This window comes from Natator depressus, chromosome 17 (assembly GCF_965152275.1).
Source record: "Natator depressus isolate rNatDep1 chromosome 17, rNatDep2.hap1, whole genome shotgun sequence".
Classification (NCBI taxonomy): domain Eukaryota; kingdom Metazoa; phylum Chordata; order Testudines; family Cheloniidae; genus Natator; species Natator depressus.
The window spans coordinates 12746418-12772058 of NC_134250.1; the positions used below are offsets into that span (position 1 = coordinate 12746418).

The following is a 25641-nucleotide window of genomic DNA, read 5'->3' on the forward strand; positions in this document are numbered from 1 at the left end:
CTGTGCTAAAATCAACAAACAAGCTAGCTCATGCTGGAAATTTAGAAAAACAGGATTTACATATGTGGAAACAAAATTCCATTATATTAGGCCCCAGTCTAGCAAATCTCCATGTGCTTAACTTTAAGAACATGAGTACTCCTACTGGTCACATATTAAAGCTAAGCATATACATAAATGTTTGACGTTTCAGGGCCTCAGATTGTATCTTTCATTATTACAGCTATTCACCTGAATGGTACAGTAACACCTTGTTCTGATAACTTCAAGTTAAAAGCTGCATTAATAACTCAAAACAAAAAAATCACATTTAAAGCATTTATTTTGAAAAATAAAATACAAAAGATCACTGCATTGTAAATGTACATGTAATTTATCAACATCTCAGAAGTGATTTTTTAAATAATTAAAAGAAAGATATTTAACAATTTCCACGTCAATAAAATTGAAACAGGCACAACTGTTCTACCAAAAAAACCCACAAATTAGGACAAGCACAGGCCACTTTTACAAAATTTTATACACTTAAATTCCAAATGTTTCACAAACCATTTTTACAAACCCTTTAAAATTAAGGTCTGGAATTAAACAGAGATATAGACAGAATAGCAGTTTCAACATAGGCCAGATTTTGCTTTAATTTCATTTTCAAACTGTAGAAACAGTTGTATAAATGTAACACAGTACTACATCATCATCAGTGAAAGTGTTCACCATAACAGAAAAGTGCTTTTATTGTTACAGGTTTAAGTGTGCTCACAAAAAACCAAAAACAAACCACCAAACAAAAACAAAACAAAAACAAAAAAAGCCCCAAACAAAACAAAAACCACAGTCTGAAGGCAAATGGGAGAAGATTCTGAAAAAAGCAGGCCATGAGCGGTACACCTCACTGATCTCGGTAAGACAGTCCTTATAATGTCATGTCAAAGAGAAAATAATATTAAACAAGTTAGAATTTGTGCACTCATTTTGTTAAAATTCATTTTGCAGCCCCATACATTTTCACAAATACAAAGAATAATTCACAGATGGAATGGCAACAATCTCAACTGGTCCAAAATTACCATCCAAGCTAGGCACAGCCACTTTTAAACCTTTCCTTCAACCCCATATGGATATTTTTAAATGATGAAACCTTGTCAGAAGTAAGTCATTTGTAAGGCAAAGACACTGAAAAACTTTATCTCTGTATAGTTTCAATAAACCCTTTAGCTACATGGTGCAAATTCTTTTTTTATTATTAACTTTCTCTTCCATCACAAATTGACAGTGAAATTGCTTCTGAGGATGCTTTCAAGGAGATTTTGCTGCTTTGAAATGTAAAAAACAGCACTAAATCAAACTCCAATGCCAATTATTTAGAAAGTAAAATTATCTGAGACATAAAAGTTTTAAATGTTTATTTTATGTAATACTAAATGAATGCGTTCCACATAGATTTCTAAATTAAGAAAGTTTCCAAATAGAATTTATTTCTTTATAATGCAACTTAATCCTTTTATGTACATATGTTATTTGTTATTTATTTATAACACTATGTTGCCTTGGTTTAATTTAAGAAGGATGTTGCCTTTTGGTGGGCACCCAGAATATTTTAAGCCAGGAGTGCCCTAAAAATAAAATCATTATTGATTATAGCATTAGCAGTAATGCCTTCACCATTCACCAGTGTCCCAGTACAAGTGCACTAAAATACGCATTCCATATCCTGGTTTGGTCCACTGACAAAGAAATGCAATTTTCCTGATTCAGGATGTATGGGACACTATAGGCAAAAAACATATGGTTAGCTTATTTTTGGTTACGTCTTATCCCCTTCTTTAGCTAAAGAAGTGTCTTTAAAAATATAAAAAGCTTATTCTAAAAACCTTTGTCTTGTTAAAAATGCCTTTCAATTTGATGTACAAATGTCACCTGTATATTAATTTTAACACAAATTAAAAATATGAAGATCTACTAAAAAGTGCCAAATAGTTTGCTCATTTTATATCTTCCTTTGTACTTCCAGCTGTACACACAGTGCAGAGAAATCCAAGAATAGAGAAAATGGTTTAAATTCAGAGGTGATATCATGTACGATTGTCTAGCAAGCCTGAAATGATGTAACTTACACTTTTTCAACTCTTCAGCATATTGAATTATACCAAATTGACTCATATATATTACTTTTGAATCTGGACTAAATACTTTCATCTATTTCCCACCCAAAGCCCCAAATATATTAATGCAGAATACAATTTTCCACTCTGAAGCTTCCATTAATGATCTGAGATTTTAAAAAAAGATCACAATTAACCAGATTAACTGAAATAACTGGAGCAGATAAATAACCTTGTGATACTCCATATTATTACCTTATGTGCAAGGTAAGTCCATCAGATATTCTACTCCACTGGTTCTGTCTGTTAAAGAAAATATATACATATCTTAATATAAACTGCTACCACCCATGAAAACAAAATTAGTTATTTTCCGTTACAAAATAAAACTATCACTAATAGTGCCATTTAGTTGTTTGGTTCTTTTTATTATACGCAAGACTCAATCAACAGAACAAAATATTAAGTAGTAAGACTAATTTAATAAAAGCAATTTCAACTCCAGCTTCATATTTTCCAAAAGGGAAGCAATCATATATATTTTATAATTCTTTTAGCATATACTGCCCATGAAACATACTAACTCTACTGCTATATCACAAAGGTTATTTTATGCTCAATGTTGTTGTAGCTGTGTTGGTCCCCAGATATGAGAGAGACAAGGTGGGTGAGGTAATCTCTTTTATTGGACCAATCTTTGTTGGTGAAAGAGACAAGCTTTTGAGCTGCACAGAGCTCTTTTTCAGATCTGGGAAAGGTACTCAGAGTGTTACAGCTAAACAAAAGGTGGAACAGATTGTTAAACATAAGGAGATAACACATTACAAAAAACTATTCAAACTGAAGTGGCAATTAACACCTCTGCAGTCATAGGGCAAAGAAGAGTTACTGTGCTGCAGACTGTTGTCATGAGACATAAAACCAGTGTCTCTATTGAGACCATGATTTTTGGTGTCTAGCTGAGTTATGAATTTAAACTCCCAGGCCTGTCTTTTGAAGGTATTATGCGGGTTTCCTTTAAGGATGAGGAATGAGAAATCAGATTTGAAGTGATCATTTTGTGAAAAGTGTTAACCTACAGATGATAGAAAAAACGATAAAAGACAAAAATACCCTGAGTTTATTCGGTGTGTAGTGAGCGTCTCATTTTACCTGCACAGTAGCTGGGCCATTTGACGCACTGGATGAGGTACAACACATGTTGCGATAGACGTGTATGACCCATGGATTTTGAAAGGTATATTGCGGGGCTGTATTGATCATTGCAGCAGTAGAGATATGGCTTTAGGTTTTGCAATTGTTATGGCACTGTCTCGTGCCACTATGAGTTGGCATGTTTTGGTCTGTGGGGAGATTGCTTCAGATGAGGAGCTTAGTGAAGTTGGGGGGTTGTTTGAAGGCCAAAAGAGGGGGTTCAGGAGAGATTTCTTTCAGGATGTGATCCCCATCAAGAATGGGTTTTAATTCTTTGCTGCTAACTCCATATGCATTCCAGTTTGGGGTGATGAGTGACAACTTGGGGTGTTGAGTCATTTTTCCCCCCTGTATTGAAGCAGGTTTTCTTGGGGAATTAAGGTGGCCTGTTCCAAGATACAATCTACTTCTCTAGTGGAGTGGCCTTGTTTGGTGAAGACAGTTTTAAAGTGTGTTAAATTGTGTATCCAGGACTTTCTCCTTGGAGCATGTTCTGGGGTATTTGAGTACCTGATGATAGATTTTTTGCTGTGTTTGGGGTGGTTGCTTGATCTGTGGAGGTTAGTGTGGTGATCCATGGGTTTCTTGTATACAGTTATCTGTAGAGTTACACTGCTGAAGTAGATTGTGGTGTCTAGGAAGTCGATGCTGCTGTGGGAGTGTTCTAAAGAGAGTCTGATGGTTGTGTGGTAGCGATGGAAATTGTGGTAGAAATCTATGAGGGTGTTTAGGTTGTCTGTCCTGAGGATGAAAATGTCATTGATTTATCTCAAATAGATCATTTGTTTCATGTGCATTTTTCTATAAATTCTTCCTTGAGTTGGCCCAGGAAGAGGTTGGCATATTGGGACACCATCCTAGTAACCACGGCTGTTCCCATGGTTTGGACAGAGAGTTTGTTGTTGAATGTAAAGTTGTTAAGGGTGAAGAAGAAAAGGATGAGTTTAGCAATGTGTTTAAGGTAGATATCTTAATGTTGTCCATTGTCTTACAGATATTTGAAGCAGCCATGGTGAGGGATATTGGTGTATAGGGAGGCGACATTCATAGCGGCAGGTATGGTGTTCTGGGGGAGGTTGGTGGTGGTGTGGAGTTTCTGGAAGAAGTCAGTCCTTTGAGTAAAGAGTGGTTTGAGGATAGTTTATATGAGTCCTGATATTCCTTCAGTAAGAGTGCCATGGCCAGATATGATGGGTGTGACTGGGTTCCCTTGTTTGTGTATCTTGGGAAGCATGTAGAATTTCCTGGTGTGGGTTTATGGGAGATGAGGTGGTAGAGTTTGTCTTGGAGTTGTCTGGGGAAGGATTTGATGATATCCTTAAATTCCTGTGTGAATTGTGATGTGGGGTCTTCTCTGAATTCTTTATGGTAGGTGGTGTCAGACAGTTGTCAGTTGGCCTAATTGATGTAGTCATCACAATTGAGAACTACAGTGACATCCATTTTGTCTGCTGATTTGATCACTATTTAGTGGTTGGCTTTTAGGGACTGCACAGCTGTCCTCTCCACAGTGGAGAGATTGTGGTGGATGGGTTGTTTGTTAAGAATGTCAGAGCTGATTTTTTTTCTGAAGTAATCAATGTAATGGTCAAGTATGTGGTAGAGACCCTGGATTTTTTTTTTTTTTTTTGCTTTCTTCTGCAGAAGGGGAATGGGTCACTGGCTGGTTTGAACCAGAGTAAATGGTGGATTCTCTGAAATTGAAATCTTTAAGTCAAGATTTGAGGACTTCAGTAACTCAGCCAGAAGTTATGGGCCAGGTAAATCAGGTTCTGGGGCCTGCAATGTGCAGGAGGTCAGATTAGATTATCATGATGGTCCCTTCTGGCCTTAAAGTCTGTGAATCTAAGATATTACCTCATCCACCTTGTCTCTCAAGATTTTTTTATGACTTCAGTTTACATGTTTTTCTCTTTTTGGAGAAACCCAAAACTATTACTTTTTTTTAAATTAAGCAGATTTAAATGTAACTGTATCAGTTCTACTACTAAGAATTAGAAGAGTTCCATTCTGAATACTGTTTAACCATCTCACTAGGAACACAACAGACATTTGCTGCAAGTTAAGGACCCAATTCTACTGACTTAACACCAGGTCAATTTTTTAAAAATAGGAATTATTTATACTTTAAATAACTGATATTGTAGGCTTCAGGAAACATGAGAATTTAGAGTTTATGAAGCACCATGTCTATTTACTGTGCTCTATGAAATATTTTTTAAGTAGCTTAACTTCTGCTATTCAGAAATTCAAGAACAAACAGGTAGGTACTACTATCTTTTTCTTTCTTTAGACACAACATGTACTACATACACTAAAACTACACATGTAACATTGTAGCTTAACAAGCCTTTGTCATCATTTAGTTCTATGAAATAACCACTGCAAACTTCTTCAAATCAGTTTGCTGAAGTACTACTGCTAAAAATCAGCCATTTAAATAATTTTTCACCTTTAAGCTGCATAGACACTTTGGCCAGCAGTTGAGAACCGAGCAATACCGTGAATAGTGTGAGCAACAGCACATTTAGCTTAGTGGTGTCAGGTTCTTAATGGCTTTATATTAGCTAAGCACAGCTTGCAAAGCATGAACACTAACTGTTCAAAACGTAAGAACAGGCAAACACCCAGTAAGAGAGCAAAGCCCAGGTTAGAGATGGCACACAAAGAAAGTTTATCAGAAGGATTCAAGGTGCCCACAGCTAAGAGTTTTATGCTCTGAAAACATGAAACAGACACCACAGCTACTCTACTTTACTGGTCCACGTTCATTTTATCTTGCCACGGGACTTCCCTTCTACTGTCTTCTTTGGCTGGAACAAAAGAAACCAATTTTGGTTTTTAAATAAAAAAATATTTTTAATTTGAACTGATGGGGCAAGTCGAAAGGTTTAATTTTCACATGTGAAATTCTTCTGTGTATTTTCCTGAATCTCTAGTTTTAACATAGCGAGAATGATTAAAAGTTATCCTTAAGAAAAATAGTTTGTTCCTATATTTTTGGATATGGAATTACAAAATGTGCCTATTCTTTTATCCTGAGAGCATGACAGTGAAAACATGAGTAAATTTTCTGAAAAACTGGTTACAAACATCACATTAACCTTCCCAGTGACCTTAGAAGGTAAGCAAGTACAGTAAAAGCTTTTTTTATCTGGCATGCTGGGGCAATGGGGGGTGCCAGTAAGTGAAAAATTCCAGTTAACTAAGAGGGAGGGAGTTTGGGTGCAGGAGGGGGTGTGGAGCAATGGATCCGGGCGACACTCACCTTGGGCAGCTCCCCGGAAGCGGCGACGTATCCCTGCTGCTCCTAGGTGGAGGTGCGGGTAAGCAGAGCCATGATTCCCGGCCAATGGGAGCTGCAGAGCCAGCGCTAAGGGCGGGCCGGGGACAGCACACAGAGCTGCCTAGCCACACCTCCGCCTAGGAGCAGCAAGGACTTGTCATTGCTTCAGGGAGCCACGCAGAGCCAGGTAGGGAGCCTGCCAGCCATGGACAGCACGTGAACCGCCAGCTGGGGGAGACTAGCCCCTAGCCTGCCCCTTCAACCTGAGGCCCTGCCCCTTCTATGCCCCCCCCGCCAGAGCCTAGGGCCCCCCACCACCACACTGCAGCTGCCAGTCCCCGCCCCAGGCTAGCGCCCCCACCCCCGGAGCACCAGCGCTGCAGCCGCAACCCTGGAGTGCTGGGAGGATGGGTGCCATGGCCCCAGCCCCCCCCCAGGCCCAGGAGGGCAGGCGCCATGGCCCCAGCCTGAGCCGGGGCCACCGCACAGGAGCACCAGAGCTGCAGAGTGGCGCACTGGGGGTGGGACGTGGGTGGGGCCACACCTGGCTGTTTGGGAAGGCACAGCCTCCCCCAAGTATGATACCTGCCACCCATGCTGCTGGCCCTGCACCAACTGAACTATAAACCGGACTTACAATGAAGATCAGAAATGCCGGTTTATAGAGCTTTTCGGTTGGTAGAGTGCCGGATAGCTCAGCTTTTCCTGTATATTATTAAAAACTGGAAAACTGAGTAAGAGAGCAAAGTGACTATGTCCTAACTACCAGAGCCCCACTACTCCACAGGGTCACAATACCCCCTCTAGAGCGCTGGCTCCCAAGCTTTTTACTAAGGACACCCACCAATTGCAATTTGTCTATTTTTGTGACCCTCCCAGGGTACAAATTAATGGGGGATCTCCAAAATCACAGACCACCGTCCTCCTCCTCGCCCTGCAAAGAGGACACAGAGCCTGCAGCAGCTCCCTACAACCTGGCACCACAACCTTAATCCTGGCCCAGGTGGAGGGGGATGGAGAGCAAGTCTGCTCCACACTCACCCTACAGTGGCAGCTTCTGTCATACGAAGCTGGGCCCAACTCCCCGTTCTGGGCATTGTGACCAGGCATGCAGGGTCACAGCACCACTCAGGTTTGACTCAGCCACCCCTCCACCATGACTGGGCCAAACAGACATGGGGCTACAATCACATGAGCCCTTCAGTTATGGCTGGGCCAACCCTGTGTGGTGCGGTGACTCCGTGCGCCAGATTGCAACGCCCAGAGCAAGGCCCAACCACGTGGGATAGGAGCCACAGCTACAGGGTGAGTGCATGGCAAGCTCACTCTCCAACCCCCTCCTCCTAGCACTGGACCTGCGACCCATCTAGAACCTGCCCATGGCCCACTGTTGGGTCACAACTCACCACTTGAGAAATACTGTTGGAGTGAAATGAAATTTCATAAGCACATTGGGCTGAACCAATGTCCTGTGTGCACTCAAACTTTTTAAAATTGCCACTTATCTGACTGACATTAGTACATATTATCTTATGGCAACAGTGTGAGGAAGGGGGAAAAGATAAAGTGTTTAGTGAGTTACCTAATTACCTGGTCCTCCCCAAATATGCAATTCTGCATGGCTCCCAGGTTCTTAGAACCACCATTTTTGTAGTAATGCTAACCTCAAGAAATCAAAAATCATGACTCGCACCCTTCAAAATCCAGAGATTTTTACAGAAAAGATTATAGTGTGTTTTTCCAGGCTGTCTTGATTTTTGAACTCCACTTACCCATCCCCAATGCGTGGGGGCATGACAATTAATGTTGGCCATTCTGCCAAATGTATTGGCCCCTGCTGCAGGAGCTCTCGGCCTCAAACATGCCTGCCCCAACCCCAGCAATTAATCTTGTCCCCCAACCCCACTACAAGTTGCTCCCCCCCCCCAGCACCCACCCTATCAGTCCAGCCCCCTTCATTCAGTTCAGACGCCCATCCCATCAGCCTCCACCCCGCTCAGTTCAGCCCAAAGCCCCCATCAATTCATCTCCCACCCCTCCAGGACTATTCCTCTCCCGTTTTTATAGGGCAGAATCATATTAACATTAGATCTTTTTCAATTTAACTTTTGTATTATTCTAATTAATTTTTCATGAACAAGCCCTAAAATAACAACAACAAGCACTTCCAGCCTTTGGTATCTCAAGCACTTTGTACATAGATACATCACCAGAAGTGCTGCCTACAGGGGTCCTACCCTATAGTCTTCCCTCATGTAACTGTCATTAGGAATTTTACCTAGGTCAGGGCTGAGCTCATAATTTGTATGCATTCCTACAAACGACAACATGATCAATTTTTGTTTTCAATCCAACCTCATAAAATTCTCACTCATCAGGGACAGTGTTTTGTTTTCTTTTGGGTTTGTTTTGGTTTTGTAAAACAGGCAAGTAAAATATCATTAATAGGTTTACTATCTTCATGGTAAAGGTGAGTGAGCATGTTTTGCTCCTGGGTGAGAGAATCTGCATGATGCTTTTTCAAGGCCAGATTAACGGAATAGAACACGGCACATTTAGATGCAGTCTTCTTCTCTTTTTTGTCATTAGAGTCCCACATTAAAAGCAATGAAAAAATGTGGTTGATAATTTTATAACATGTACATTTATTGTAAATAATTCCTCAGTGTAGATTCATCAGTTGAAAAATATATCTGTTTGACAGATTTATATTGCTTAGTTCTTTAAAACTTGTTTGTAGTCACAAGACATCTACATATTAATCTAATGGAATTCTGAGAATTAAGTCCTACCTTCTGTTTGATTAAAAGTAAAGGTCATTAAATTGTTATCAGAAGACCAGTAATGATACCAGCAACAGAACCCAGAGTTTGAGATGCCGCACATAGAGATGGAAAAAAACCTTTGTTGGGTTTATATTGATACCAATCCTAGATCAGGCGCTGTCTTGGCAATTTATGTCTGAAGGACCTCAAGTCTGTTATTGAAACAACAAGGAAATACTTTCTCTAGTTATTATTGCTCACATAGCCCCTATTCTAACTTCTTCAATACCCTTTGGGACAGGACTGTGCCACGAATAAGCATCACATTATTAGTAGTGCTTAACAAATAATTATATTACTATAGAATAGAATACACCTGACTACTTTGAAGGGATAATCCCTCCCCCCCCCAAATAAATACATTTAAATTGCATTACAAGGTCAGCAAAACTCCCTGAACTAGTTAGCCAATGAGAATAATGTATCTTAATGTACCCAATATTGAATTATAATTAAAGTTGTGAAGTAGATTAACTAGTTCAATGTTCTTAGTAACTGATGAGATAATCTATCTTTACTGCCCAGGACTGAACTGCTTTACTGAAGTGTGCCAGAACACTCTGGAGATAGCCATGCTATCTGCTCTGTACTTGATGTAGAACCTTTCAGAACAAGGCAACAGATAGCAGATTAAGTTTCTTTACTACCCCAACAGTAATACACAACGTTCCATTTAGAGGTATTTAGAATGAAACAAAGTTCAGATCTGAAGTTTCCCAAGGTTCCAGGAATGTTTGGATCTAGCACTGTGTCTTGGACTCCTGTCTAATTTGGATCTAGCATGCTACATTCCATATCAGAGATGCAAACAGGCTCAGGAATAGTGTGGGGATGCTAGGACTCTCTAGGGCCTTGTCTACACTGCCACTTTACAGCGCTGCAATTTTCTCGCTCAGGGGTGTGAAAAAACACACTCCTGAGCGCTGTAAGTTTCAGCGCTGTAAAGTGGCAGTGTAGCTACTGCCCTCTTGGAGTTGTTTTTTTACAGCAGCGCCGGGAGAGCTCTCTCCCAGCACTGGTGCCATGACTACTTAGCCAAGTTGAAGCGCTGCCGCACTAGCGCTTTAACATTGCTAGTCAAGACGTGCTCTAGAACTGTGCAGGAGGAGAGCAATGAAGGTCTCAAGCTCCGTGGGAAAGCTGCTAGGCACACAGTTTTCCTATCACCCACTAGCAAACAAGACACCAAGTAGAAAAAGTAGGCCTGGAACTAAATATTAGAAGTAGGATACAAGAAGGCCCCAGCATGGAGAGGGGAAAAAAATCAAATTACTCTAGACAGTGGGACAAACTATATACAATGCCCAGTTTATGGCACATACTTCATTAATTCAGATTAGGAAGTTCTCTAAAGAGAAGCAAAATGTAATGCCCTGTAAACGCAGATCATTCAAGCATTCCTTCAAAGGGAAACAAAGCACTATGTGGCTTCACAAATCTGACCATTATTAGTATCAACTTCTGTCATGTAAGGCCCACCTATTCATAGGAGGACATATTACCTATGACTCAACCATATATAATCACACTTAAATGCAAAAATCAGTTCTCTATAAAGTGATTGTTAATAAAGTTGTCTATCACATCTCTCTCTCGCACTCGCACACTTTCGCCATATCACTTCACCAGAGAGAAGGAATACAATCCAATACTGTACCTGTGGCATTTCTTTAAGAAAATCAGGAAGCTGAAATTCACCTTTATAGACCTGGGGGAAAAAAAAGCATAGTAAAACTTTAAACAGATGCTTTCATTATGTTATGTTCAAACTGCTAACAGAAATTCTGTTCAATAAAAGATAGGTTAATCTGGGTCATGTGGAACTAGTCATGCTAATCAGACATGCCTGGAGCACGGAGCATTGATTTAAATCAACTATTTTAATCAAGATTTAAATCAGCAAACAGGAAACCGTGATTTAAATAATTTACTGTAATCAAGTTTTGCATTTGTACTTTTTAGCTATTTTCCTAAAAAAAAAAAAAAAAAAAAAAAAGTTGAGTCCCATGGGTTGGTAACCACTAAAACATTGATTTGCAACTAAATATAGCCCTTACACTAAATTTAGGCTTCTTTTAAGAACTAGTAGATTTCATTCTCACAACTAGTTTTTATTCATAGATTGGAAAAGGAAAACAAGCTTTCCTGCTTTTTCAGCTCCCAATTGGTTTGTTATTTTTGAATGTAGTAGTCATTGAACCTGAAACTGAATATGAATAAACTAAAGTGAAGAAAATATTCTCTCTGAACCTCCAGAAGAGGACACTCCTGAGTAACTGGCTTAGTACTTCAGTAAACTCTGATTCTAGATGCTTAGTCACGAAGTTCAAACATGTACTTGTTAATATTTTATATTTAAATAATTTTAATGATTATACTAAATTTAAGCCTTAACATGGATTGTCAAGTTCAAATGTAATTTTAAATTGTTTATTTAAAAAAATAAAACTATAAAAAACTGATTGTATTTTATTTTTTAAATCATTGATTTTTATCCATCAGGTTGTGGCACTTCTTATTTTAGAAATTCTAATTTTAATTCATTAATGAGAACTTGTGTTAGTCTGATCCAGTTCTACACCTTTACATACATTCTCCAGCTTATAACTCCATGATGCCTACAAAAAGCCTGAGAACAGTGAAGCTGCTGATGCGCTGAGACCACAGCCTATCATGCTGACCAATATTGTAGCATTTTCTTGTGCTCCCCAATCTGTCTCTACCCATCTATTATTTCTTGTTTTACACTTAGCCTGGAAGCTCTCTGGGGCATGGGCCATCTTTGTGTTCCATGTTTGTACAGTGCCTAGCACAATGGCAGCCTAGTCCATGACTAGAGCCCAGAGGCACTATGGTAATACAAACAATAATGTCACATATTGACTGACTGTTCTGTTAGAGTGAGAAGTAAATGGCATTTAATGCAATTTTTATTTAAGAAACATGCACTAGGTTAATACATGGCAAAATCGTATAACTTACATTACATTTGAAGTTTTCTCAGGGTACAAATTATGCTTGATGCAAGTCCGATATACTGTACTCACTATATATTAACTTAAGTATATACTAATATAAGACTTTTCTGTTTTCATAGAGAAACAGACTTTTGGAATTTAAACCTCTACACTATGATTAAGCATCATGACCATTAGCACTGTTAATGGAATAGTTCAGTGTAACAAATGCCCTCATTTGGTCTTCTGAAGTTAAATATTTATAAACTCACCACAAAACAATCTATTCTCCAAAGTTTATTAAAACATCAGTGTATGAATAGAATTTGTAAGGAATAGTTCCAACTCTTTGGGGCTTAATTACAGTTTAGAATTAAGAATGGCTTTTACTGCATTTGGTGCATCTTCACAACAGCTTACATAGGAACTAATGCTTTCCATGATCAACAATGCTTTTCAAAAGCATCAATTCCTGCAATTCTCAAATGCAGATGTTTAATTCCTGTAATGTTTGTGAAGGGGGTGTGTGTGTGTGTGTGTGTGTCCAGAAATGTCAGGAGCAGACAAGCATATTTAGTATGAAGATACATAATTTGTATGATAATTACATCAGATATCATCACACAAAAAAGTACCACTTACACAAACAAATACTGTCTTTTTTAAGTCCGTCTTTCCTTACTATGTGGTGTCATGCAAAAATCTCTCCAAAATTAAAACCAATGACTAATTACTGACTTAAAAAATAAGAGGAATTTAGTACAATTTGCAGCAGGTTATCCTGACATGGCTAATATTGAATAGAAGGCTCTTGCCTCTACAGAATTGACAGTTTCTCTGTCTTTTCTGAATGGGAGTCTAAACTAGATAAAGTCTGCTGTATCTTACGCTGATCTTGAGCTCAGATTAGGAGCAGAATGGTCTCAAATAATTACTACGTCAGTACACTGCAGTGGCCTGGTCTCTGAAGCTGAGTCAGCTCAGAGTTTCCTGTCTACAAAATAATCCACCCCAAATATGACTGCAACATTAAACAATATGATTCATTTTGAATGGACTAAGCAAGCTGGAAGCTTTCACTACTCTATTTCTATAACTAGACTGGTTAAACACATGCAAGGACCCAGACTTTATTAAAAATATAATCAGGGAGCAAGGAATCATCTATATATGTTGCAAAACCTTAAAAATTATCTCAAAAGAAGTGGAGAAAGATAGAAGAACAATGGTGATCCACGATAGACACAGCTCTCATTCACATTCTTGAAGCCATTCCCACAATAACCATAGCTTCCCACAATAACGTTAATGAAAGCTTCATTGGTCAAAAATTCAGTGTGTGGTCAATGAGATCCCAAATGTATTGTAAAGTTCAGCAGACTACTTCAGATTTTTATCTTTTAGTTAAGCTGTTAAAATGAAGCTCATCTCTCCAGACAGCAGCTAAGAAGGTGATGCATCAACAATGTTGACACATTAATACTACGAACAATTTATTCACCTATCCACAACATGAAACCATTTTGGCTAACTTCATATCCATGAAAGAAACTGAACTCCCCCAGAAGAATTAGGCTATGAAGTCCCATATTAACGTGAATTTTTAGTAGAAGAAAACATAGCTCATGAAAACAATACAGAGATTTGTTACATCAATCAAAATTAGCAACAAAGAGGAAAAGACTAATAGCCAAAATGATCAGCTCAGTTATTTCTAAAATGCCCAAATACTAATTAACTCAGTGTACTGAGTTCGTGTGAGGTAGTAAATATTCCAACCTGCAAGTTAAAAAGTCGATATAGTCCAAGCACCACTATGTTACTCAATATTTGTTTAATGAAAAGGAGCCCATCGAAACAGGATTAATAATAGTGTTGGGTCAGGATTTTAATGCAGATATAATTCTCTCCCTGTTATATTTTGCAATGTTTTATTTGGTCAGTTCAGTGTACAATGTTAAAAACTTGACAAAATAAAATTTTCATGCAACAGAGATACAGCAACAGGTTCCTGGAAGACAGCTGTGCAGTTATTCACATACTACCAAAGACAAATCCATCTCAGATAGTATTTTAATATTATGGCAGAATCAAAGGTGCAACAAAGCCTCTAGTCACACAGCATTATCAATTTTCCATAAGCATAATTGGGTACAGCAGATCAGATTACTGCAGATAAGAGTGATATTGTAATTTGCTACATGCTTCATTTTTGTTATGTAGATACTGAAGAAAAACTACTTTTGGTTCAGACAGACATTTTAAAGATTCATAATCTAGGGGATTCTTTGCTCCCATCTGTCATGAACAGTCAGTTTCCTATCATGTGAATTCTTATCCACAAAACAGATAATCTAAACCAAAATGCCCATGTGATGTTACACAAAAAGCACCAATACTGCAACATAGTCCAAAATATGATGCAAGAGGAGATTTGATTAGGAGTTTTTAAAGATTAGGAATTTGGGAGGGTTTTTATATATTAGGCTCTTTAATATTAATACATACACTCTACAAGCCAGACAGCCAATAAAACAGGATGAATCCTGTATTTCAACACTTGAAGCGGTAGTGCCGAAAAGGAACTAGAGCTGCAAGATTTAAACAACACTTGTAAGTATTAATTTTTAAAAAGTTAGTTTATGCAGAACCTGTTGCCCTGAACAAAGTTACCTTCTTAAGTCAGGAAGCCTATCTAGATATCATTTTCTCTCCCCCTAGAGGTTTGGTTAAAGACCTTAAAACTATGGACATCTATTATAAACTTGTTCAATTTTCTCATCCAAATGGCCCCTCGCCGCCTCTAACCTCTCCCATGGAGATGGCAGAAAACATGCAATCCTCACAGAACAGGAGAGTTGCATGAACAGTATTCTACTTAAACAGTGTGCAAAATATAAAAGTACACACTGGCTACTGGGTGGGGTTTTACAACAGTATATTTGAATTTCACATACAACTTGGCAATTTTTTTAAAATAGCCAGATGTAAGCTACATATTTGGAAGCAGGATGGAGCTCTAACATTAACAGTTTCCTTGTAAAGTTCTTTAAAAGATTTATTGAAAAAAACTTGAAAGGAAAAATGACATATTCCTTTCTGAGGTAGCTGAGCAGTCAGTTAACTACTCATCATGGTAAGGAGAGGTAGGGGCTAAGCTTTTCTAGAAGCATCGAATTTATGCACCAATTTTTCTTAGATATAAAAATGGTTGAGATTCTCCATTCCATCCTAGCAGACGCTAACAGGGCCAGATGACATTCACCCAACACAGGTATAGGATTGTGCAGCCAAAGTTAGCCCTGCTCTGGCCCCTGCAAGCCCCAATATAGGGCCATTCTGGCTTGTGCTGCAAACCAGATGCAGACCTGAGGAAGATGCCATAACTTAGAATGGCTGCCAAGGTGCTAAGTTACATCCGGTGCCATTTTGGCTCCAGAGAAGCCCAGAAAATTCAGAGGGCTTTAAACAATCTTTGCCTCTCACTCTCAGCTGCACCTTTGGTACTGCACTTCCAGACGGTTCTACAAGAGTCTTGGCCAGAATGTGCAACATATAGCATCTGGGTTTGGGCCACCTTTCTTCTTTATAATTTCTCTGCTTCTATGTCAGCATACTGCACCATCAGTAGTTTTTAAGAAAGCGAAAGTGAGCTGTAGTTGTAGCGAAATAATTTATTTAATAATTCGCATAATTTTTATAAAAACATTATTTCCCCTATTCTTCATCCATACCTATTCATAAGTTAGGCAGATGGGAAAAAGCATGTTAAGCATACATAAGCAAGCAAAGGGCTGAAGCTTTGACTGAAACACATGAATCAAGGAAAGACTGACATCTTGGTTTTTTGAAATGGAGTGGGGATGAAAAACCTTTTATACCATGAATTATGGCAAGTCAAAAAAATCCACACATTTGGGTGTGCACGTCTTTGGCAGTGAAAAAGACAAATCTAACCCATACCATAAACAGCTGTATATATTCTATCAACAGCACACCAAAGCAAAAGTTATTCTGGCACAAAGTAAAAGAAAATTAGGAACAGCTACTCCTGCACAGACATGAATTACTGTTGAGAAGACCACCTGCTTCAACGATCAGTACTTTGATTTATAATACTTATTATTAGGGCTCTGTGTTTGTTACAGAGGTCGCAGAAGTCATGGATTCCATGACTTTCCATGACCTCTGAGACTTCTGCAGAGGCCAGTGTGGCTGACCCCAGGCTGCCCAAGCTGGAGCAGCTCTGCAGCCAACTGCTCGGGCGGCCCCACAGGCAGCCACACTAGCTGCTGCTGGAGCAGCTCCAGGGCCAACTGCACCAGTGCGGCTGGCCCTGGGGACTGCCTGAGCAATGGTCCCAGGGGCGGCCACTGTCGGCAGCCCCTGGGGTGGCCAAAGCAGCTGTTGTCAGCAGCCCCCAGCACTTTATGCTACGGGGCCTTCCGCCTGAGTACCCCTCCTAGCAGCGACCCTCCTGGGGCGCCTCCCCATCAGTGACCTCCAGCCCCCACCCCTGCCCAAGGTTTAGTCAGAGGTATTTATAGTATAAGTGAATTTTTATTGCCCGTGACCTGTCCATGACTTTTACTAAAAATACCCATGACTAAATCGTAGCCTTACTTATTATGCACGGAAATCAGAGCTCAGTATTGTTAAGTAGAACAAGAGACAGCAGCGTAGGGACCATTTTTTAAGTGAGTGCATTTACTCTGAGTTGTATACATGCCACATTGAGCAACAATTCACTAGAAACCCTTTTCACAAGCAGATCAGAAACCAATGTTTGGTAGCTACCCTTTCTCTCGCAGACTTAGAGAAAGCAGAAGTTCTCATTGATTAATGAGCAATAAATAATGAGCAATCTATCACCTGTCTGGGGATAGAAAGGAATTTTTCTTGATGGACCAACTTGCCAGATGCTGGAGGGAAGGGGGTGTGTGTCTTCCTTTCAGCTTCATGGAGACACAGTTGGGTTGTAAGCATGAAGACTTGAAATAGTGGTAAGAACTTATATGAAGAGTAAGGCTATTTTGCACCTGCCATGGGAGCATAGGTTTGATAACTAAGACTGTCACTGTGTTTGAATCTCTTTTTCTTTTCAGTATCCCTCTTTTCTTTTCCTCTGCAACCACAGAGAAGCATCCAGCACAAACAGGTATGTGGTCCACAGTAATACTTTCCAAGGTTCATTAGCAAAAATGTGAAATAAAAGAAAAGTGCCCACTCTTCATAAGTTTCACCCTGACCCTATTGAGATGCTATATGAAAATAAGTCATTCAGCTTATGGGGTTGGCTGGGTGGATGAATGTGTGCACACAAACGCACACGATACAAGAAAGCACAGAATGTGAGAGAACCCGTGGCAGATTTAATAAATATTATGCCACTAACAGGGATTTAAAACAAAGATGTGGCCAAATGTCTGTATGTTGCAGTAGGTATTAGGGCAAGTAGCAATAAATGAAGGCATTCAAACTTAGTTCTCTGACCTATTTATAACCTAACACTAGTGCTCTAGCTATTACTTTTGGGTATTTGCCCTTTCCATTATCTTAGGGACAGGTCCTAAGACCTCCTTTCACCAACTCTCCAGACACTGTCAACTTCCCCTGCTGGCAAGTCAACAGCTCTACCAACAGGTTTGCAGTAGACAATCTGAGAGCGATAGAAAATAAACAAGACTAGAGAGTAACATGTTCTTATTTTTATCCATCAGCTAAATCAGACATAGAAAAGAGTGCTAGAAAAAACATCTCTCCTCGCCATTTAATTTGAGACAGCTATAAACACAAAACCTGAAAAGTGCAACTCTATCCCAAGTAGTGGATCCCGCTTTCAAAAAGTTAAAACGATAGGCAAGAAACTAATTTCACCTGTTCTCATCATAGGATCCACTACTCTGCTTAGTATGGGAAGGAAGTATGTTCTGAAGTAAAACACACCACTTACTTTGTCAATGTAAAACTGTGGAAATTATGTTCTACAGTTGTGATGAGAAAAAGATCGTTTACTTTATGCTGTCAGCAGAGTCTAAATCACGTTAGATTTCAGTTCTCTTCTGCAGTTTATGAATTTTCAGGAGACGACCAAAATGATGTACTTAACGCTATGGTGTGTGTACAATAGAATTGTAACGCCATCATAACTCAATTCGCCTCATATAACCTCCCTCCCCCGCTCTGCCACCTTTCTATTGGCTGGGGTGGGTGATTGGGACAGCGAATTAAATATGTACGGAACAAGGAGGGAGCCAAACTCTCTCAGACTTTTCAAAAGCCTCTTCCTTCTGGTAGCTGCTCGGCCCGCTCTCATCTTAGTTGTACTATTGGAGCTGTGTTTAGGACACTGCAGATGTGATTTATCATCTCTTTTGGGATCAGGAAGGAATTTTTCCTGTTGGACAAATTTGACAGTTCTGGTGGGTTTTTTCACCTTCCCTTCAGCTTCATGGAGGCACAGCTGGGTTGTAGGCATTAAGACTTTAAATTTTAATATTAGGAAAGGTAAGACTGCTTAGTTTGTCACAATTTGTGGTAGTGTCCAGTGCAGATAAGCTAGAAGGGTCAGCTCCCAAGGTAAATGAAACCTGGGATTTAGCTGATGAGACTTAGAAGAAGGGGAAATCTGAAGTCTTTGTGGATTGAGCTGCCCTCACCCCTTGGTAACCTCTGCCCACGCACCTCCCTTTATACAAGGGGAGGCAGACAGGGTTCAGAAACAAACTAAGTTCTAGAGGCTGGTCTAGGCAGGTCTACCCCCAGCTATTGGTGATATGGTGGGAGCCGTGTAATTCCACAATGGAACCAGTTAAATGCCTGGTGTGTGAGAGCAGGATATGGGCACATAGTGACATTCCCCAGTAGTAATAAAGTTGTAGCCTGCTTCCTAAATCCATCCTGTGTGTCTGTGTTTCATTCACCTGTGTGTCTTGATCAAGACCCTGTATAATGGCAATCTACTAAGCAAGGAGATTTGGGAATCTCCTTCAAATGCCAGTCAAAACCACTTCTTCAGTCATGTGGGGTCATTAGAGAAGGGTGTCACGTTTTACTTTAAATGGAATCATTTCATTTTCTTAAATTAAATCTGTTACTATGCAATATTTTAACTGTGTGATCACTGTCACTGTTAAGATTTCCAAGCAACTAATATTCAGCGGAATATTAAAGAAGTTAAGAAGAGAATTGGCATCTGATATTTTCAGAAATAAAAGTTTCAGAAATATACCGAGTCTTCCACTTTGAGATGGATTGTTTTCTGGATAAACATCTCCATAACAAAATCCACAAACTGGGGCTGTACCTGCAGCAATTTCAGAAAACAACTGTTCCAATACAAAACAGCACGGCAGCAATTTACATGTAAAAGAAAATTGATTTTGTTTCATTTTATTTTATAAACTTCTGCAAATTCCATTGTAGAATTTGTCTTGTAAAGCATACCTATAACAAAGCCTTTTCACCTTTTTAAAAATCAGGTGTTTACAAACATTTAAAGAAACTATTTTAGAAAAGCAAAAAATCACACTGCAGACTCCAAGTAGGAACTAGAGAGCAAACTCATTTAATATAGGTCACTAAACAGTCACCAGATGGCAACTTATAGTAATTAACAAACTTATACTCCAGTGGTGAATAGCTCAATATCCTATTATTAATCAGTGTTAATTTTTTTTCAAACCATACAGACATTTCTGTAGAAAGAATGGAGGCAGTGGAGTACCCTATATCTACAAAGCTAAAAGAAAATTAACACACACACACACACACACACAAAGACTATAAAGACTCTACCAAAGGAGTCACAGGGGAGATTTGTGGGTTCTCTTCAAGGAAACCCTTCTCTCATGGGTGACCACTTATAATACAAGAACCAAGATGGAATTTTGGTTTTTTTTTTTTTTTTTCAGTTTAAAAGTTAGAGCAAAGAACACAAGCCAAAATACACACTGCAAAACGCTTCTGTGGTCACGAACACCATCCATTCGCAGCTTAGCTATAGCACTATCATGGCCTTCATTCTGGTCTGTTCCACAGCTACATCTCATTGCTGCATACCTTACACAAATACACACTACATCTTATACAAGACAGAGAGCTGCTCAACCACACTGGTGTCATATGCACTATTTATAATGCTTTCAGATCACTATTGCAGAACATATGTCCTTTTAAAAAAAAAAAAAAAAAAAAAAAAGGACAAACACATGATCTCTAATATAGTGTCTCTCTTGATAACATTAGCATAAGACTGAGGAAATGTCTTCAAGATCCAAGCTGGGGATAAGCTGTGTCTTTGAAACAGAAGGGTTGATAAGACTCAATTTCTTTCTCCAGCTATTATGGCTAGTCAACAATTTTCTGTGACATGACAGAGAAAAATATAGTTTGCAGAAGTTATTATAAGAAGGCCCACCAGTAAGTAGTCAGGCAGAACCCCCACGCTTTTTCCTCTAACACATGTAAGTTTTCTTCTCACAATCTCTTTATGGTGAACATCAGAACCTTTAGGAATTGTCAAAAGAAATGACTGGAATATGTAATACTGTGTCCACAAATTAATTCAGTGTGGAGTGTGTGCCAAAGAAAAACTAGAGTAATATGTTACAGATGTGAGAGGAAACTGCACAGCCAGTCATAATACAAGAATAAGCCAATTTCAATTGGGCATAAGTCAAAATCTAATAGTCACAAGGAATCCTCCTGTTTTTGCTATACTCTATTCAACTCAACAGATGCCTCTGTGCAAGTTCACTATTTTGACTGATCTGCAGGCACATCAGATATTCTTAAAATATAATGAAGTGATTCTAATACCGTATATTCTTCACTTGGTAAATGGGCTACTAGTTTGTAGCATTTCAGAAAACACCAATTATTAATATTTTATGTGTACATATTAACACAATTACAAAAGATTCCTTTGTGTGTGAGGATATTGAATCTGTTTACCTCTTATATTTCTAGAAAAAGCCACTGTAAGGTTAACTATTAACACACCAAATTTGAGTCACTGTGAGGGGATCCTTAAAGTAAAGTGGATGAGCACAACAAGAATACCAAAAGATTTGCTTATATTATAAAAAAAAAACACTAATAAAGCGCAAAATTCTGCGTAAATGCCCAGAAGGCATTTGAAGTGTTGAAGTCAGTAGGCGCCATGTATGCATCAAGGGACAGAAGTATTTTTATTTATTTGTCCCTCTGCATGCACTGACCTATATCCAGCACTATTCAGACTCTAGTGACACACATCTTCCACCTCCGTACCCAATGCCCTGCATAAGAATGGATATCTTGCATGCATCCACACAGTACAGTACAAGCATGCAAGGCCCAACATGAAATTAATGAAGCAATTAGTCCACAATGAAAAACAGTTGCTTGCAAGATCAATAATTTATTATTACCAGAAATATCTTAAAATAAAGCTATTTTAAGGGAAGCTCATAACTTGTGAAATGTTATTCAAATGAGCTGTACGTTGCCAGGAATGGCAAATTATAATTCACTGAAAAACTGCTATGGAAGGTTTTTGCTTCTCCAAACGCAACTTTTAAAAAAACCAAAACTTTTAAGATTTGTAAAAGTTAATTACTCTTATTTCTTCCCTGTAGATGTGATGTGTTTGTAGTCTTGTCTGTCCTAGTAACTGCTCCTTCACAGAACTTTTTTTTCTTAGCACGTGCTAATAATAATCTATTTCTTTCAACTGATGTAGGTCAGAGAAGGGCATCCCAAATTACTGAAAGGCTGATAATCATCCTCAATTTTTATATCTTCTTCATTTCCAAACTCCTTATACAAATATGAATCATTCACATCCAGCTCAGCAATACCTACAACTGAATCCTCTGTCTTCACCATATCCTCTTCACTTGCTGGGAATGTTAACATCCATTTCTTATGTCGCTCTTTGGATGCTTTCCCAAGAACTGGAATAGATTGCCATTGAGGTTACGCTGCCAGATACTGTACACAGGACAAAGTTCTTGCTGTTGAAATGAAACTTTTCTCAGGTTTCTCTTAACCTTAACTTGTGAATAAATAACTTTTCACAAGTTATAATCTGTTCCATTCAGCCATATGGACAAATGGGTTTTAGATATTAAAAGGCGAGTGGGCATTACTATTCATGAAGACAAAAGCCCTCAGTCGCCAATGCAAAAACCCTAATCAAACAGAAGAAGTCACTGGGGCAGCAAAGCCACCCTCTTCTAACAACATAAATTATCACAAGCATGAAGTAGAGAGGTAATTATTCTTATTACAAGCAGCTGTAATTATTTTTAACCAGGTACCTCCAGAGATAGGCAGTACTACTTAATTTAACTACTTACATTCCAACAGAATCAAAATCATCAGGCAAACTTAAAATCCCAGTGTTTGGGTTAATCAACATCAGATTCTGTGGCATCTTTTGTTTATTTTTCAAAAGGACAGCAAAGCATATGATAACCTGACATTTCAGTCATCCTGGGACTTTTTCCAGAGATTGCTTTTTAAATCCACCCCAAGTATTTTACATAGGATATCTGTAGCACTCTACTCCTGCCAAACCAGGGGCGAAAGACTCAGTTCAAAACTCAAATTTGGCAACCAGGCCAGCCAGCTTTAAAGATTACAGTCCTTAAAGTTAGGGAACTAGTTTTAAGTCTGGTTACTTACACAAAGGAAATAAGCTAAAGCTTGAAAGTTAAACCCCATGCATGACAGAAGAGAAAAAAATGAGCTGCCAAATTACAGTAAAGGCTTTTTAAAAAAAAAAATCTAATCTTGAAGCAATTGTGAACAAAACTGATTTACAAACTATAATAATGTCACAAAGTATCAGTACTTGATAGACTTTTCTTAAGTGATAAAGATAAAGAAAGTCTATTTACTTAAAACGGAGCACCAGCCTTCCAAATAATTGCTTTTTACTGAAGGGGGGTGCCTTTCACACCTAAATCACTAAGCCCTTGTCTAAATAAAACACAGAGTTGGGTTAACACCATTCTACTCTCATGAATTTCTTGCCTAACTTAGCCAAGTCTTAAAAGTAATTTACACAGGCCACACTGCATACTATTTCTAACAACAAACAGTATTTCATGTTAATTTCATACCAAACAACAGAATAAGTTGTGTATATTAAGATATTTAGAGTGTGTTTATGGAATATTTTCTAGAACACCAAATATTACACAATTTTATTGCTATTTACGATTTACTCTTGAGAAAGCTAGGAAAAGCTTCTGAAGAAATTTTCCTTCAATATGATATTACTGAAACCATTACCATCTAATGTATGTATAAGTTCAAAACTACCACTTATTCAGATATGTAAATGGCCAGGTTTATGGACTATGCCTCACTTATTTTATAAAGGAAAAAGGTTCTTCCTATTAGTTCAGAGACTGTACAAACAATCCACACTGACTACCTAAATATTTACATGTAAATGCCTTTTCATCTTTAACAAAATACATTGTTTCACAAATTTTCACAGTAGTCAAACATCTTCCTGCTTTCCACTAAGCTCCGAATTTGAGGAATATAGTCTTCTGACCTGCAATTCTGTAACTGGCTTACTTTTATGCCATTTTTACATTATATAGATATACACACACAGATACATATACATGCACGCATACATACATTCTATACGTGGAACAGATATCAGTATTCTAATATATAAGTTACACTTTGCAGTATAAATTGCTTAAAAATAAAGTGCTGAGCCATGAAACCATGAGGCAGGCCAGAAAGGCAAAGAAGGAAACGTGAGATAGCAAATATATATGACAGAGCATGAGGGATTAGTCTTTTTAATTATACTTATTTAATTTTCTGCTAAAATGCACATAAATTAAAGAGGTGGTCATTTAATTTCAGTGTTCTAGTAATATGAACAGTCCATTCTAACTCTGCTCTTGGAATTGAATTTACTAACTACCTTATTAGGCTTCAGTTTAGGGGAGATTATTCCTTCCAATAAACATTTAAATTTAATATGCAAATAAAACCACAACTGCTACTCAGCACTGGTAGCTGTACTCCTGGTGGAGTGAACAACTATGTTTATGGGAAGTTCTTGACTTGTTGCCTTATAAGTAGGACCCTGCCAAATTCACGGTCCATTTTGGTCAATTTCATGGTCATAGGATTTTAAAAATCATAAATTTCACGATTTCAGCTATTTAAATCTGAAATTTCACAGTGTTGTAATTGTAGGGGTCCTGACCCAAAAGGAGTTGTGGAGGGGTTGCAAGGTTATTGCGGGGGGAGGAGGTGCGGGGGCAGGCACAGTACAGCTACCCTTACTTCTGCACTGCTGCTGGTGGCACTGCCTTCAGAGCTGGGCAGCTGGAGAGTGGCTGCTGCTGGCCAGGAGCCCAACTCTGAAGGCAGAGCCACCGCGAGCAGCAGCACAGAAGTAAGGATGACACGGTATGGTATTGCCACCCTTACTTCTGCACTGCTGCCTGCAGAGCTGGGCCCCTCAGTCAGCAGCCACCACTCTCCAGCCACCCAGCTCTGAAGGCAGCAGTGCAGAAGTAAGGATGGCATGGTATGGTATGGCATTGCCACCCTTACTTCTGCACTGCTACTGGCAGGGCATCACCTTCAGAGCTGGGCACCTGGCGAACAGCCGCTGCTCCCTGGCCACCCAGCTCTGAAGGCAGCATAGAAGTAAGGGTGGTAATACCGTGACTCCCCCACCCTAAAATAACCTTGCAACCCCCTGCAACTCCCTTTTGGGTCAGGACCCCCTATTTGAAAAACACTTCTCTCCCTGTGAAATCTGTATAGTACAGGGTAAAAACACACAAAAGACTAGATTTCACAGGGGGAGACCACATTTCACAGTTCGTGATGCGTTTTTCATGCCCGTGAATTTGGTAGGGCCCTACGTATAAGCCTGAAGGCAGAAAGCAGTGCTTCAGTATCAAAATCCTCTAGGTTCCCTGTGTAGTACCAACAGAGCATCAGATTTCTTCCACAGTTTAGTTCTATGCAAGTAGAACGTTTACTGTCCTTACCAGATCGAGAGTACATAATTTTTTTCAAAATGAAAGGGGGATCTTGAGAAAAAGAGGACAAGGTATTTTCTCCCAAGAGAAATTCTGTGTTAGCAGAGTCCACTGCACACCTCAGAACTGCTGTAACTGGGAAAGTTCAAATTTAATACTGTTTTATGGAAATGGCCACAAAGGTTATTAATCCTCTCAGTCAACATGATGGATAAAAATGGACAAACTTCAGAGTCAGAAAATACAATTTTAGTAGAA

At 39.0% G+C, this 25641-nt stretch overlaps 1 protein-coding gene across 3 annotated transcripts in view; it reads right to left on the reverse strand.

Moving 5' to 3' along the window:
- The window catches only part of TPST1 (tyrosylprotein sulfotransferase 1), a 60221-nt gene continuing 34580 nt past the window's right edge, over positions 1 to 25641 (reverse strand). Inside the window, exons 4-7 of one of the 3 annotated variants that reach the window (XR_012642220.1) lie at positions 11065 to 11115; positions 6050 to 6109; positions 2358 to 2405; positions 1 to 912 (exon numbers count right to left, since the gene is read on the reverse strand). Coding sequence is in view for 1 of the 3 variants with exons in the window: in XM_074974588.1 (XP_074830689.1) it covers positions 2388 to 2405; positions 11065 to 11115 (69 nt within the window). In the remaining 2 variants the exon portion in view is untranslated. Of the gene's footprint in view, positions 913 to 2357; positions 2406 to 6033; positions 6110 to 11064; positions 11116 to 25641 lie in introns of all 3 variants that reach the window. The other 2 variants (XR_012642221.1, XM_074974588.1) reach the window with 2 other exon arrangements.